The 17,831-nt window shown below is 38.5% G+C and overlaps 1 protein-coding gene across 2 annotated transcripts in view; it reads right to left on the reverse strand.

The window, feature by feature from the left end:
- DCLK1 (doublecortin like kinase 1) overlaps nt 1-17,831 on the reverse strand; it is a 533,653-nt gene that overhangs the window by 84,199 nt on the left and 431,623 nt on the right. For both annotated transcript variants that reach the window (XM_033950508.1, XM_033950509.1), the window contains exons 12-15: nt 10,694-10,827; nt 9,320-9,397; nt 8,313-8,409; nt 704-784 (exon numbers count right to left, since the gene is read on the reverse strand). In XM_033950508.1, coding sequence (XP_033806399.1) covers nt 704-784; nt 8,313-8,409; nt 9,320-9,397; nt 10,694-10,827 — 390 coding nt within the window. The remainder of the gene's footprint in view (nt 1-703; nt 785-8,312; nt 8,410-9,319; nt 9,398-10,693; nt 10,828-17,831) is intronic.

Raw genomic sequence — 17,831 nt, forward strand, 5'->3', positions numbered from 1 at the left:
GTATATTAGATAATAGAAAAAATTGCTCCTTCTTCCTTCTAAAAGCTGTCCAGGAGATGCAGCCAGGTTCCCATTAAATAAATAGGTAGAATAAAATCTCTTCTCTTCTTTTGAAGGCTCTGTGCTTTTCTTGAAAGTAAAGTAAATCCCAAGTGATGTTGTATATTAAAACCTCTGACCAAAAAAAAAGAGAAAACCTTTTATCAAGCCGCGCTAGCGGGGTTAACGCGCGCGACTTTTCAGCACTTTTCAGCACTTTTCAGACTAAACTAATGCCAGTCTCTCTCCCTACCTATTGTTTTTACCCTTAATGTGCGCTTTATTTAAATATTGTAGTTCTTCCCTCTTTCCCATTTGTGTGTAGTTAACTTACTTGTTCTCTGTCAACGTCTACTAAATTAACACTGTCTTGTTTTTAATATTTGAATTCCAAAATGTTTTGTTACTTTTAAAGACTCCTTCTTTTTATTATTGCTGTACACCGCCTAGAAATGTGAATAAGCGGTATAACAAATATTTTAATAAACTTGAAACTTGATCACGCGTTATCCCCCGTGCTGTACTAAAAACTACCGCCTGCTCAAGGGAGGCGTTAGCGGCTAGCGCAGCCGGCGGTTTAGCGCGCAGTATTACGCGTTAAACCGCTAGCGCAGCTTGCTAAAAGGAGCCCTAGGGCTCTGAACAATATCTTAAATTCACTTACATTAACCCAGGGGTGCTCCAGAACTTGCAACGCTGAGAATCGCTGGTCAACATCTACCTGGAGCATCATTGTGATAAGTTCCTGTAAAGTAAAGGTTAGGCACAATTTAGGTTGTATAAAACTCATTCAGAGGCATGAACTAACAGAGAGGTCCTTTTACCAAGCTGCGATAGGTGTGACTAAAGCAGCAAAAATTGTTTAATGTGGGACACACTAAAGCAGTGTATCTCAAACTTTTTAGCTTCGGCACATTAAACGGAGCAAATGTTTTTCGCGTCATATTATAATTGAAATTATAAATTTGCAAAACCAACAAAAATTAAATATGAGAGTTATTTATTAAAAGTTCTTTAAGCTATGTGTGGGTAATTGTAACAACAGTCAAACTAAAGTAGATAGAATAGAATTGCTAATCAATGCAATGGATGTACTTGTTTTTGACTGCAAATTAACTCAAAACGCGGCTCGATAGTTGACAAACAAACATGCATTTCATCATCCACCATCTGCAGTCGTTCTCTTTTTTTTCAATTTAATTTCTGTCAGAGCTGAAAATCCAAGTTCGCAAAGATAAGAAGATCTAAACAGTAACAAAGCATTGATTGCTTTATTGCTCAAGTTAGGATAACTACTGCAAAAAAAAAACAAAACTAATATTACTTGCCATTAGTTTTCAAGGACTAATCACGTCAAAGAATGATGCTTGTCTGGGTGGTTGTATGCTTGCGTACATAGATGCTTATTATTGACAGACTCTTGTGTACACAACGTACATATCATCTATTCTAGTGTATCCATATGAAGAGAATTTTAAAAAATAATGTAAAATTCTGAAATCTCTCATGGCACACCTAGAATCTCTTTGGTGCACACCTCTGTGCCGGGGCACACAGTTTGAGAGACAATGCACTAAAGCATCACACTTTATTTTGTGCATGTGCATGGAGTGGAGAGTGAATGCACATTTACATCATCGTGTGTCAAATGATTAGTGAATGATTTAGTGAATTCAAGATTGGTTTAGTGAATTCAAGATTGTCTCAAAACATATGGTTCTTAAAAGAAAGTATAAGTTTGATTTTTTTAGTGTATTTATTGTATTTATAATACTGAAGCACTTTCACTGAGCACTTTATATTATGCACTTTAAGTATTAGTAACACTGTTAATATTTTGTGGTAATATGTAAGATACATGAATTGATGAAAATAATGGGATGAAATTGTAATTAACAACAAGAGGAAATGAATTGCAATGAAATTGAATAAGAATTTTAGATGAAATATCTTGACTGAATTTGATTAGGTGAATATATATGGTCTGATATGAGTTGGTCCTGAGTTTCAAAAATGGTATGCTGATCTATTTCAAGTAATATATATCCCATACCAAAATAGGTTTTGTAGTTTAAATTTAATAAGCTTTTAAGGATTTAAATTAATAAAAGAGGAGGCGTGGTGTTTAGACTTATTTATTTATAAAAATTAATGTAATGTATTTTTTTTTAAACATAGAGAATTAAACATTTGATTTATCTATATTGGTAGGGAGGTGGGATAATAGCCGGTGATGTTATAAAGAGATAAGAGAGCAATGTGTTTCTCTCTTTAAGTAATCCCATTTTGGGAAACATGTTCTCCTAAGTCTGAGGCTTGTCCCCATTAGAAGTTAATTAATGTAATGCAATTAAAAGTCAACAGTTATACTATTGAATCCAATTATTTAAGTAGTGAATCTAATTAAAAAGTTGGAATATAGAAGTAGTGTCCATTTTTGATATTGTGCAAATGGTTTTCAATAGTTTCATATTTTGTGAATATAATACCATTTGAAGTTTGTATTGTTTTGTTGTATCAAATGATTAGTGAACAGAAAATGTAGTAGCCCTTACTGCCTCCAAAATAGGTGATGGTAAGTACTACCATGGTCATTTTTAAAAATGGCTGAGTGCAATGGCATCATTAGTGCATGAGAATTAATGAAATAAACAGGAAATTGGGAGGGGGTTATGGTTGCAGTAAAAATGGTCTTAATGTGTGGGAATGATTCATGTAAGGGCATACAGCCTATTTGTTACTACAGCATAGTAAAATGACCTCATAGCGCACTAATGCCATTACCATGAGTTATCTATTAGAGGGCCCATAGGAATAAAATGTTAGCACTAAGGGAGGAATTAATCAAGCAGCGTTAGGGCTTCATACACCTTTAATGCAAGTTAAGGGAATTATTCCATGCTAAATCCTATGGGAGGGGCCTTAAGCGCCTGGGCCAATCAGAACTTTAGGCCCCTCCCCAGTGCATCCCATAATGAACCAGGAAGGGGAAGGCCCGCTATATTGAAGAGGCGGGCCTGCCGGCTGGAGGTAGTAGGCATCCCTCTGGCCAGCTTTCGTGAAGAACTTAGAGGGAGTAGTGGGGTCGTCGGGGCACACGGGATTGTCAGGTGTTGGGTGATGGCAATGGTGGGAGGGAGTGGGCATCCCTCCTGCTGCCAGGGGGGTGTTGTGGGGTTATGTAATGGTGGCAGGGAGAGGGCATCCCTCCAGCTGCTGAGGGGGTGTTGGGGGGTTGTGCGAAAGTAGCAGCAGGAGGGTGTCAGGGGGTTGTGTTATGGCAGTGGCGGGAGGGAGTGGGCATCCATCTTGCTGCTGAGGGGGTCTAGGGGTTGTGCCACAGTGGTGGTGGGAGGGAGTGAGCATCCCTCCTCCTGCTGGGGGGGGTCTGTGGATTGTGCGACTGTGATGGGAGTGAGCATCCCTTCCACTGCTGGACGGTGACAAGGGGTTGTGCAATAGCAACTGTGGGAGGGAGTGGACATCCCTCCTGCTGCCAGAGGTGGGTGTTGGAGTGTTCTGCAACGGTGCCAGCGAGAGGGAGTGGGCATCCCTCTCACGCCTGGTGGGATGGGGGAGGGAGTAGGCATCCCTCCTGCCAATATTCGATTTAGGGTCTCTCCTTTTTACTTGTGGGTGTATTCTGCATATGTAGTGATTATTATCACCAGCGACTCATCCCATGCAAATTTAGCAACTCTCCGCAAACCTCTTTTGCATGTTCAATTTACAAAATGACCCATCTTTTTTCAAATCATTACATTTACGGTCGTGACAGTGGCCTGGCAGATTTTAGCGCACGTCTTAGAGAATCCACTCCCCAGTTTTATTGCTGGAAACTCTTTGGGGTTGACTCAGAGTTTACAGGTTTACAGCTGAAAGGCAGGTGCTTCTCTTGGTTCTAGCCTGATAAAAGAATAAAGTGGAGGCACCACCCATAAAATCAACTTGCTGAAGTATAAAACAGAGGCAGCTGTCTGTCTCATGCTACTAAGGTTCACCCCCATCACTCACAGACAGTAGGGAATGGCATGGGAGGTTGCCAGAAAGAGCGAAAGAAGAGTGCAGAGACAGCAGCATGTGAAGTATACCAGATATGCTTACGTTAGTCAACTAAAATTAGATAATAACAATAATTTCTCCTTCTTCCCTCTGGAACCTGTCAAGTAGATCTAGCACCAAACCTGAAAGGCTAAAAGTAAATTAATATTTCTTAGCTATTAAAGTGTGTGTACTGGTATCCTGTTTGTATGAAAGGTGCTCTTGAATCTTTTGAAAGCAAAATAATCTTATAATAATAATTATTGTTGTTAGCTTGAAGAGTAATATGAAACTGTTCAATATAAGGAGTCTTCTGAATTTTAATTCTGATAGCATGAGGGCTATGAGAGCCTAGTTGAAATCTATGAAACTAATAAGAAAATAAAAGTTGCCATATTGGGACAGACTGAAAGTCCATCAAGTCCAACAGTTTCCAACAGTGGCCAACCCAGGTTACAAGTACCTGGTAAGATCCCAAACAATAAAACAGATTTTATGCTGCTTATTCTAGGAATAAGCAGTGGATTTTCCTAAGTCCATCTTAATAATGGCTTATGGACTTTTGTTTTAAGAAATTATTCAACCCTTTTTTAAAAATCCTGCTAAGCTAACTGCTTTTGCCACATTCTCCAACAATGAATTCCAAAGTTTAACTATACGTTGAGTAAAGAAATATTTTATTCGGTTTGTTTTAAATATAGTACTTAGTAGCTTCATTGCATGCCCCCTTGTCCTAGTATTTTTGAAGAGAGTAAACAAGCAATTCATAACTTCCCATTCCACTCTATTCAATATTTTATACACCTCTATCATATCTCCCCTGCGCAGTCTCTTCTCAGGCTGAAGAGCCTAGCTGCGTTAGCCTTTCCTCCTAGGGGAGTCATCCCATCTGCTTTATTGTTTTTGACACCCTTCTGTACCTTTTCTAACTCCACTCCGGGGCTCATTATCAAAAGAGAAAAAAAACAAAAAAATGGCATAAAGTGGTATTTGGATTTTTTTTTCTTGCTAGATTAAGACAGTATATAAATGTGTGAAATAATAAATCACTATTTTCAAAACCCATATTTTAGACACTTTTCTATGCAGTTCATCTGCAGTGTATCTAAATCTAAAGGGGGCATGTCAGGGGTATAGTTTTGGTGGGACTAGGATGGGCTCATGGTTTGGACGTTTTTCTGTAATAATGGAACATTGTAGAAAAAATCCAGGGCAAAAATTGGACTTTTAGGCTAGATCTGTTTAATGTACCAAAAAGGTGCCCAAACTGACCAAATAACCAATGGTCACTGACCCCTTGTCACTACCCAAAGACGTGAAAGAAACAGTACATACTAGCCTATATGACAGCTTCAGATGTTATGGCCAATCCTATTACAACAGGAAGCAGGTTCCTGAAGTAGCCTAATGGTTGGTGCAGTGGACTACAGAGATAGAGAAGCAGGCCAATATCCCATTCTACCAAGTACACTTGTGGTAAAACATGTGAGCCTTCTAAAACCCACCCAAAACTTACTATACAGTATTTATATAAAAATAATACCTGCAGGCATTGGAGCTATTCTTGTGGTGTAAATTTTAGGTAGTTTTTGGAGGGCTCACCATACAATATAAGGGAGTTATGGTTTAATATATACCTGGGACCCTTTATATGATCTAGGGTACCCCACTACTCTGCTGGGATTTCTGGGTGGCCAGTCTAATGCTGTTCTCAATTATATCCCAATGGCTTGTGTGCATTTTTATTTTTGACTTCTTTTTTTGAAAATGATTCTAAAAGATAAGCACATTAAATTTATAAACATCTAGCACAGGGGTAGGGAACTCCGGTCCTCGAGAGCCGTATTCCAGTCGGGTTTTCAGGATTTCCCCAATGAATATGCATTGAAAGCAGTGCATGCAAATAGATCTCATGCATATTCATTGGGGCAATCCAGAAAACCCGACTGGAATACGGCTCTCGAGGACCAGAGTTCCCTACCCCTGATCTAGCAAATGATCACTTTTGAAATAAAAAGTTAGACATTTTTCTGGTTTGAAAATGGCTATTTTCTCTACTGGATTTTTGGATGTTTTTCCTAAGACATTCCAAAATCAAATTTAGATATCATGTTGCAAATGCCCTTCTATCTTTTTTGAGATGCAGTGACTAGAATTCTTCAAAGTATTCGAGGTGTGGCTGCACCATGGAATGATACAAAGGCATTATAACATTCTTTGTTTTCCATTCCTTTCCTGATAATTCCTAACATTTTATTTGCTTTCTTAGCCGCTGCCACATACTGAGCTGAGGATTTCAGTGTATCATCAACAATGATACCTAGATCCTTTTCCTGAACGATGACTCCTAACGTGGAACTCTTCATCACGTAGCTATAGTTTGGGTTCCATTTTCCCACTTGCATCACTTTGCACTTGCTCTCATTAAATGTCACTGGTATCTCCCCTACATCTTGCTTGGTGAAGACCAATGTAATGCCAATTTTTTGTAACAGGGTTCCATAGATGATCCAGGAAATTATAGACCGGTGAGTCTGATGTCAGCGATGGGCAAATTGGTAGAGACTATTATAAAGAACAAAATGACAGAATAATCAAGGATTAATGAGACAAAGCCAACATGGATTTAGTCAAAGGAAATCTTGCCTCACTGATCTATTATATTTCTTTGAAGTAGAGAATGAACATGTGCTTATAGGTGAGCCAGTTGATGTTGTGTGTTTGGATTTTCAAAAGGCATTTGACAAAGTGCCTCATGAAAGACTTCTGAGGAAATTAGAAAGTCATGAAATAGGAGGTAAAGTTCTATTATGGATTAAGAACTGGTTGAAAGATAGGAAATGGAGAGTAGTTTTAAATGGTCAGTATTCTCAATGAAGAAGGGTAAATAGTGGGGTTCACCACCAATAATACCTTTCCCGATTCAAAAATTGTTATATTCCATAAATCAGCTCTGGTCAATGAAGAATCATTCAAGTCACTGAAAAACAGTTTCAAAATACTTAAATTGCTAGTAAAGGAGTTTCAGTTTTTTCCTCCTTTACTAGCAATTTAAATATTTTGGAACTATTTTTCAGTGACTTGAATGATTCTTCATTGACCAGAGCCTATTTATGGAATATAACAATTTTTGAATCGGGAAAGGTATTATTGGTGGTTATTATTGTTTCTCTCTTCGACCTGCATACACTATAGTAAATAGTAGGGTTCCCCAGGGGTCTGTGCTGAGACCACTGATTTTTAATATACTTATCAATGATCTAGAGAAGGAAATAACTAGTAAGATTAAATTTGCTAATGACACAAAGTTGTTCAAAGTTGTTAAGTTGCAAGAGGATTTGAAAAACTGCAAGAGGACCTTGTGAGACTGGGAGACTGGGCATCAAAATGGGCAGATGTGAGCAAGTGAAAAGTGATGCATTTGGGAAAGAGGAACCTAAACAATAGCTATGTGATGCAGGGTTCCGGGTTAGGAGTCGCCAACCAGGAAAAGGATCTAGGTGTCATCATTGAGGATACATTAAAACCTTCAGCTCAGTATGTAGCGGCAGCTAAGAAAGCAAATAGAATGTTAGGAATTATCAGGAAAGGAATGGAAAACAAAGATGAAAATGTTACAATGTCTTTGTATTACCTCAAATTTTGGTTGCCATATATCAAAAAAATATATAGTGAAATTAGAAAAGGCACAGAGAAGGATGACAAATATGATAAAAGGGTGGTACGACTTCCCTATGAGGAAAGGCTAAATTGGCTAGGGCTCTTCATCTAAGGGGAGATATGATAGAGGTCTATACTGAGAGTAGTGGAAAGGGTAGATGTAAATTGCTCATTCACTCTTTCCAAAAATACTAGGACTAGGGGGCATGCAATGAAGCTACTAAGTAGTAGATTTAAAACAACCCGAAGTATTTATTTACTCAGCGTGTAATTAAACTCTGGATTTCATTGCCGGAGAATGTGATGAAATCAGATAGTTTAGCAGGGTTTAAAAAAGGTTTGGTTATCTTTCTAAAACATCCTAATACATATGCATAAGATAGATTTGCATACATCAGAAGTGGTTTGCCTACACATCTACCTTTTGTATTTTCTTTAGGGGTGAAACTCAACCTATTTGTGGCCCTTGAGAACTGAAAATGAATACCACTAACATATTACAATAAACCATATCCTTGGACCTTCAATGGAAAAGTCATAACAAAACGCCAAGAGCAATGTTATATATTTACCTTTGCAGAGTCAGACACATTGTCCCAGTATGGAGAAGGAAAATCTATTTGACCCATCAAAATCTGATCAAAAAGTACTTCCTGGTCATCTCCACTTCTGCAGAAATAATAATACATAAAACACACTGACCTTAATCTACTGAGCATTATTCATGTGCTTATTTATAAACTTTTCCCCCTCTATTACTAAGGCACGCTAGCCAATTTAGCACACACTAATCCAGTGGTACTATTTTGAGGCCCTCAGTATGTCTATCATAATCACAAAAGTAAAATAAAACAGTTTCTTGATCATATGTCTCTTTAGCTATAAATGACAATATTATTATTAAGACTTAGCCAAAAGGAAAGATTTATACACTATAAAGAGTTTTACCTCATGCAAAATTGTCAATTCTTTAATAACACATGAACTATTTTTTCAGAGGCCCTCCAAGTACCTACAAATCCAAAATGTGGCCTTGCAAAAGGTTTGAGTTTGAGACCACTGCACTAATCGATTTAGCGCACACATTATATTCTATGGACGCGTTAGCATTTAGCGCACACTAATTGTTAGTGCATGCTATATTGATTAGCGTTCGCTAAACCGGTTAGCGCGCCTTAGTAAAAGGACCTAAATGTTACTAAAAACACAAATATTTAGGGAAAACAAAATGAAATTAAAATTAAGCTTTGTAAATGTTAATGATACAAAAAAAATCAAAGTTATTTAGCAATAGAAAACCTTTGTATATATTATTATTTTACTAAAAAACACATTTTATGTTTAAAAAAGCATCAAACTGAAAAAATAATGAATAGAAATAGACTTTTTTTTTGTTTTTTTGCAAGCATACATAATTTGTGTAAATGTCCCTCAAACATGGTAAAAATAATAGTCTGTGCAATACGTAAAGCTGGTTTTCTGCAGCAGGTTTCTTTGTGAGTGAAGCAGTGCAGACACATGGAACATTCACAGAACAGAGGGGCATTGTGAAGGGTGAATAGAAGGGCAGGGCACACACCCACGGAATGGAGGAAAGCCACACAGCAGGATGTAAGTAATCACACCAGCTGCCCAGATGTCCACCTTCAGGCCATATCTGCAAGTGTACAACAGTTAGAAGTTAGGGCCTATGAAATAAGACATTTTTTTAAAAGTACTGCATATGACAAAATCACTCAGAATAATGGCATATAGAATCCTCATATAAGTTCATCACTAAACAGTCTTTCAGATCTTTCTCTTTTTTTTGTACATTGTTCCATCAGACCATACAGGACAATTTTTTTAAAGCAAAATTGCATACGTAAATTGAGAAAAGACCAGGAAAAATGGCATAAATTTGGTAAGTACAACCAAAATTATTAAGAAAAATAACACTTAAGCAACAGATTGCTAAGTTTGATTTCAAGAAATCAGAATGAAATTCCCTAGAATGACCTGCTTTAATGATTTAGCAGTTTGGAATGCTGTTAAATGGTTCCTTTAGACTAATATGTCAAAAGAATATCCTTCCGGAAAACATAAAATAAACCCTTTCATTTTAGAATTCAAGGATGCACAATGAATAGGTCATTTGCCTTCAGTTAATGTTCTGTCTAGGTTAAAGACCTTGGCTTGCCCTCGGGCCTTCAGCTATTCCAGGCAAGGCATGAGCAGGCAGCAAAAGACAGTGGCTTGATAAAGTTCCCTTCCGGTCATTAGTGTAACTATAATTTCCACCCAAAAATTTCCAAAAGAAAACATTGGAGTTTTCCTTTCATTGAAATGAATGGTTGATTGTTATACAGTACTTACTTATTAAACCTACTTTTCCTAGCAAATATCAACTAGAACTGTAACCAACTGAAAAATGACTGAACATTGCAAACATTCTGCTTGGTCTATAATTGATGCTCTGCTAACATTTTGCCTTTTATGGCATTAGTCTGGCTGTTGGTTAATTCAATATTGGTATATTCAGATGTTCAAGTTCATTCAATATTGGTGTATACAGATAACTTCAGCTCTTTGAGTTGAAGTATGTCCTATCTCTTTTCTGTGGGGCACAGAAGCACCTCCCCTCAAAGCATGACATTTTAGTCGATAAATACCACCCTACTTTGTCCTAAACAAATCCTACAAAACAGAGTGATTAGAACAAAAGCAATAAACAATTCCCAAGAAAGATTATTTTAATTACATTTGTACATAATGGACAGAATGAGGTGAACTAATTATGTTTACAACACACTTCACTGCCAGTTAACTGAAAATTCTGTTTACAGCTCTGAGGCCGAACACCAATGAGAACCCTATCAGCACACCCGTGGTGATGAAATAAAGACTTTGTGAGAGAAACAGATCCCTACCAAGTCATTAATTTAAGAAGAAACAGTAAACAGCACAGTCTTACCCAGTTTCTGCAATTATCTCAGGAGCTACATATGTAGGAGTCCCACAGACAGTATAAAGAGGTCCATCCACCATTGTTGCCAGCCCAAAATCCCCCAACTTCAAAGATTTGCTGCCATCTTGATGTTCATAGACCTAGATGTAATAATATCACAATTCCATTACACTAGATTGAAAAGGATCCTAGACAGTTTTGAACGTGTTATTAATAAAGAAATGGCACCTGCAGAATTGCATGTTAGAATGCGCCTACATGATGGCACACTTTAAAAATACCTCTTTTTGTCTTATTGGTCATAAAAAGATGCCTGTGATGTCATCCTGTGCTTTGAAACTGCAGAGGGACACTTAGGGATAAATTCTATAAACGGCGTCCTGATTGTAGGTGGCGGTAGGCATCATACCACTGTCTAACCAGCCAATTGGGAGGCACGTTTTTTAAAAAAATAACATCCTGAGGCAGGCAGCCTATATTGTAGGCATTTTAACAAGCTTAGGGAGACGCGTAGGACTGCCTAAGCTTGCCCAAGGCTAGGCATGGTTTTGCCTGGAATTTGCCTTAGGCAAGCTTAGGCCACCCTAGGCGTCTCACTAGGGCCGCGATAGGCACCTGAAATGTAGGCCAGCTTTTACTTTTAACTGCAAGCATCAGATGTAACTAGATAAAGTAGTGAAAACTGGTGAAATTATTACTTCAATAAAAGTAAACCTAACAAATGGTATCCTGTACTTCTTGAAAAGGAAAAATAGCAAAATTTTACTTCAATACATTAATTAGTTACATTGACTTACCGGTAGTTACTATACAAAACTGGAAATTGTGCTATCATCTCAGAAATATACACCATCAATCCACAACGGCATATAATAAACTTCAAAGTGCCTAATTTCTAAGTGATCTTTTTTTCAGATAATACCTTTCTAAGTACATCTATAGTCTTCAGTTCCAGCCAACCAGCCAGCCAAATTCCAGCCAGCCAACCAGTTCCAGCCAAATTATTTGAAGACCATAGAGGTACTTAGAAAGGTATTATCTGAAAAAAAAGATCACTTAGAAATTAGGCACTTTGAAGTTTATTATATGCCGTTGTGGATTGATGGTGTATATTACATAGACAACGTCATAAACAACATTGGTCTATTTTAATACATCATCTCAAAAATGACACACTTGCATTCCCATGCCAGATACGTTGTGAAGTAATAAACAATTTTGCCACAAGACACTCAGAATTTGTATAGTAGCATGGAATATTGCTACTCCTTGGGTTTTGGCCAGATACTAGTGACCTGGATTGGCCACCGTGAGAACAGGCTACTGGGCTTGATGGACCATTGGTCTGACCCAATATGGCTGTTCTTATGTGCCAAGTATAGGACAATCAAGCTATTGTAATGTCACTGATGAGGCTGGCTCTGAGGCACTGTGAAATGAAGCATTATGACATCATAATCTCAGCTCTGAAATGTTGCTCTCATTGGGGTTCCGGAATCTTGCTATTCTTTGAGATGCTGGAATGATGCTACTCTTTGGGTTTTGGCCAGGTACTAGGGACCTGGATTGGCCACCGGGAGAACAGGCTACTGAGCTTGATGGACCATTAGTCTGACCCGGTAGGGCTATTCTTATGTTCTTATACCAGGCAGCATGTATTCCTAAAACTCAAAGTTGTTAGTGGAAGAATCTTATTTATGGAACGACAACACTGCAAATATTATACCATGTCCAAGAATAACCATACTCTTCCTCCCATGGGGAAAAAAGAACAAATGACACCGCTATGATTCTCTACATAGGAACCACACACTAGCAGAATCCTTCATCCCTCACCTAATACAGAATAAACAAACAAACAAACAAAAAAAAACTAGAAACATAAAATACGCTGTAAAAGCTGAATTATTAACCTAAAAAGCTAGACATTTTAGCACGTTTAGCATGTTTAGCACATTTACCATTTGGATTCTATGAATGGTGCCCAAATTTGGACACCCAAAATTGCATGCAATCCAGAGATCCACGAGCAAATAAATTACTTAATGAGCCATTAACAATCAATAGCTGGCTGTCAAGAATCAATTATTTTTATTTATTTATTTATAACATTTTTAATCCGCCTTTATCCAAGGTGGCTCACAATATTACATACGTACAAGACTTGCACAACATAAAGATCCCATACATCAGCAAAAATCATAAGATTATACCATCTCAACCCATAAAGTACATCTCAACCACTCATCTAATATCTTACTTCAATCAAGCAGCATAAATCTAAAAACCTGCAAAAAAAGATGATATTCAGAAAGTAAAATTTAGCTCAAGAAGCAGAACATTAGCCCAGAAAAGCTTGAACAAATAGGTCTTGAGCAACGTTCTAAATTGCAATCGATTTCTACAAAACCGTAAAGTACCAGACAACACATTCCACATAAATGGTCCAGCTATTGAGAAACATGAATTTTTGGTCCATATATATATCGTAAAACATTCCCCTCTGATGTGTCTAACAACCAACAATTTTGTGATCTCAGCGTCCTTGGCGGAGTATATAGTGTTAGGCACTATGCCAAATAATTTGGCAAGATGTCATAAACACCTTGTTGGACAAGTTTCAAAACTTTGAACTGGATACGAAAGAGAATCATCAACCAGTGCAATCTTTTTAAAATAGGTGAAATGTGTTCATATGGAGATACTCCAGCCAGTAGCCGAGCAGCTGAGTTTTGTATCATTTGTAATACTTTAATGCGTACTTGAGGCAAACCTAGATAGATACCATTACAGCAATCTGGGATAGTACTAGCGCTTGAAGTACCTGTCTCATATCCCAATTTGATAAAATATTCTTCAAATGAGACAGTTTCCACATGGAAACAGACCTCACTACTTTTGAGATTTGTGCTTTGAAGGATATTTGCGCATCTACCATCACACCAAGTACTCTAATTTCGTCACAGATCTTAATTGGCTTTAATTTGGATTTGCGTACAGATCTTGCTGGGCCACTGAAATTCAGCATCACTTAACAATGTAGTGCCACTGAATATTGACACTAACACGCTATCTCACATCCGGGCAGGAGAGGTTCCGGGAGGGAGGGGAGGGAGGCAGAGTCTGGGAAGAGTCAAGAGTTATGCGAGTGCTGGCAATATTTAGGGCTCCTTTTACGAAAGTGCGCTAGGGCCTTAACGTGCGGAATATCGCGCACTAAATTGCCATATGCGCTAGCCGCTACCGCCTCCTTTTGAGCAGGCAGTAGATTTTCGGCTAGCGTGCACTAATCCAGTACGTGCAATAAAACTGCTAGCGCACCTTCATAAAAGGAGCCCTTAGAGCTGATATTCACATAAATAAATAACCAAATAGGACTGCACAAAAGGCTACCATCGCTTAGGTTGCTTAGCTATGCTGGATAGCTTCTGGGTAGAAGCCTGCATCTCTCAGCCCTGCTTCCTTCCCTCCAAACTCCCCCCATACAAATTCCGATCCTCAACTCCCACCTCTTCAACATTACAAGTCCCTCCTTCACAACTTCCAATCCCCTCCTACCGACCCCAACATGTCAAGCCACCTCTAGATTCCAATAGAACCCCAGGCCTATCTGATTATCCCTGTTGTTCCAATCAGCCAATGGGATAGGAGCAAACTCCGCTCTCCACTGCCCCTGGCTGCTCGAACAATAAAACAGTAGCCGCAACTTCTACTTTTAGTCTCATATGCTCCCTTTAGCTCCCCTAGCATTTAGCCCCAATCTCTCTCTTTCTGCTTTCTACCCCTCCATCTGCCCCATTTCCCTCCCTCCAAAGCATCTGCCCCCTATTTTTAAACGTCCCACCATCAGTTTATCGGTACTGATCTCGTGCTTTCCTTCTCCCTTCCCTCAGAATTTGCTGATCTCTATTGGCCACTCTCTATTGGCCTCTGTTATAAGCCTTTATACCAATTAAGCAGAGAGAAGCCATCCATCCGCTCCTCCTCCTCTGCTTTGTTTGCAGTTCCCGGTTATACTGTCAAGCTGAAACTTGATAGGTGGCATATCCTTATTGATGGTCTTATGAGATCCTCAATGGGACAACTTCTGAGGTTTTGACACATGCGGCACAGTAGTGAATCCTGAACCATGATGAAAATCACAGGGACAGCTGTCATTTTGCACTCCACTAGTGTTAGAGCTGCACCGACCTTCAGGTGGACTGGAGGGTGTCTGTGCCCCTCAAACACCCTAGAGGCTATATCTCTGGATGAGACATAACTACTAATGCAAAGCTGAGGCCCTGATATGCCAAGTATGTTGTATCCCTATCCCTTTCAAATGCTCTCATTGTCCTTTGCGACCAAGAAATACAGTTTAATGCTAGTATAGGTGGCGGCCTTAAGAATGTTTTGTAAAATTAAGCAAATATTATATTTCTACTACCCATTAATCTAAAAATCATCATGCAAACCTTATAATTTATTTTATATATATATTCTTAGTTTTGAAGCTGAATTTATTATTGCCCTAGCCCAGAATTGTTCTCATTATTAATATTTAGCTCTCATTTGTAAGGCCTTCACTTATTACTGGAATTTATTTCTGGAGATACTGATTAAATTTATTTAAACAATTTTTCCCTCTTCATACTTAAATAAGCTTCTCTTATTTCAGTCTGAGACACAGTCCTGTAATTAACAACTGATCCTGTTACTTCGCCTGGAAATGACCAGCTTATCTCTTTTGTAATCCGCCTAGAACTGCGAAGTTAAAGCGGAATAAAAGTCGCTAATGTAATGTAATTATTATTGCACCACTTTATCGTTTATTTCTTAAACAAATCCTTGCAACTCTTACAGCCCCGAAGCCCTTTAAATCTCTACGGGTTTCGGGGCTGTTAGCGCAGCGCAGCCGCTAGAGCGGCTTTGTAAAAGAGGCCGTTGGAGTCCCTATAGCTGCCCTTTAAAATCCACACTCAGGCACAACTTCAGGAAATGACATGTCTAGATTGGCTTGAAAGGAAGCAGGTGCTCTGTTTGGCTCTCAAATTATACATTAAAAAAAAAAAAAAAAAAGAAAATAGATGAAGTAAAATAGATGGTGCCCTGTTGACTCAGCTGTGTGGTGGGCAATAGAGATTTCCAATCCATCAAGAAAGTCAAGAAAGACATGCTACAGTTCAAAACATTATCTAACGGCTATCAAATTATTTGGTCCAGTTGTATTCCCAGGAAAATATTGTTGATGTTATCTGTTATACAACAGTAGTAGAAGAAGAAAAACTGTGGAAAAAACAGAAAATCAGTGATTTCATGAAGGTTATGGAAGATTTGCTTCTTTGACAGGAGTTACTATTCATTAGGTAGGTCCAGATTAGGTAGCTGCCTAGAGGCACTAAATTGACAGGGCCACCTCCTCTTTTGGCCCAGAACTTCATTCTAAATTTGCTCAGCCTGAGCAGACGATTCCCATTGGACCTGCCCCCCTTTAAAAAAGCTAGCGCTGGCTGGCAGCATTCAAAGCACTATAGTATTGCTGTCAGCCAGCCTCTCTTCCTTGAGCATGAATCTGATGGGAAATCACTGCTCAGATTCAGCAGCACCGGAGAGAGGGGACCACCCCATGATGGATATTTTCCTTTTTGGGATTCGGGGGGGGGGGGGGTCTATTCCTGCTGTTAGGTATGCAGGCACACAATAAGGATGAGGAGGGCACAGATATTTTTAACATGGCTATGCAAATGGCAATGGAAAAATCTTTAGTTTGGGGCAAACCTTAAGGAGGTTTGCAGCTAGGAAGGGAATAGTAATAAACCCCCGAGAACTCACTGCTCCTTGGTAATTGCAGTTTAGTTCAGAAATTAGAGATTGCAATAGTATATGTTTCTATACAAAATAGAGAGGTGGTACTGTGGGGCAGGGGGTAGGGGATTTTCACACAGCTTACTTAATCAAGTTTCAAGTTTATTAAAAAATTTGTTATACTGCTTATACAAATTTCTAGGCGGTGTACAGCAATAATAAAAAGAGGGAAATCTTTAAAAATAACAAAACAAATTAGTATTGATATATCAAAAACAAGACAGTATTAAAAAGTAACAAAACACAAAACCATAGACTGAGACTAAGGAGATAAATTACACACAAATAGGGAAAAGGGAAGAACTATAGCATTTAAAATAAAGCACATTTAAGGGCTAAAACAATGGGTAGGGAGAAAGACTGCAATTGGTTTAGTCCTGAAAAGGACAGTTTTAACCGAAAGCATCCTCAAATAAGAAAGTTTTGAGTTTTGCTTTAAATTGTTTTAGAGAGGATTCCATCCGCAAGTGGAGAGGCAATGAGTTCCATAGAGTAGGAGCAGTCACAGCAAAGTTATTAGATCTCAAAGTGTTGATCAATTTGAGGGATGGTACAATTAAAAGATTGTGTGATGTGGAACGAAGAGATTTAGCGGGGTGATAGGGAATAAGAAGTTGGTCAATAAATACTGGTTGATTGAACGAACAAGTAGTAAAAGTTAATAACAGAATTTTATAGCTGACTAGTCTTATAGCCCGTTAAATTAACGGGTGCTAGAATATGTGTGTGTGTGTCTGTCTTTATTTCTTTTTCTCTCTCCTTAGCCACTTTCTGTATTTCTATCTTTCTTTCTTTTTTTTCCTTGGCTGTCCACCACCACCCCTTGTCTGCTCCCCCTGTTCATTCTCCCTTCCTTTTACCTCCCCTGTGTCCTCCCCCACCCCATCACTGCTCACCTTATCCAACAGCAGCCCTTCTCCCTTTATTTTACCTCACCCCTCTTCCTGCTCCCTCGTTCATCAGCACCTCTTCCTGCTCCCCCTGTCCAGCAATATGCAGTTCAACACCAGAGAAAGAGAAAAAACACTATACACTTTGGAATATAAAAAGAAAGCAGTGCAAATTTACAGTAAAACTGCATTTTCTGTTAATGAAATTTAAAATAAAATTATTTTTTTCTACTTTTATTGTCTGGCCATTTTATTCATGTTTATCCCAGTTTCTGCTCTCTTCTCTCAATTTTCTTACCAGGGTTTGCATTCTATTTGGCTCTTCTCTCATTCCTGTCTTCACTTCCTCTCCTACATCCATCTCAGACTTTAACCTTATCTTTCAGTTTTCATCCATTTATTTTTCTGCA

This window comes from Geotrypetes seraphini, chromosome 6, assembly GCF_902459505.1.
Source record: "Geotrypetes seraphini chromosome 6, aGeoSer1.1, whole genome shotgun sequence".
Classification (NCBI taxonomy): Eukaryota; Metazoa; Chordata; class Amphibia; order Gymnophiona; family Dermophiidae; genus Geotrypetes; species Geotrypetes seraphini.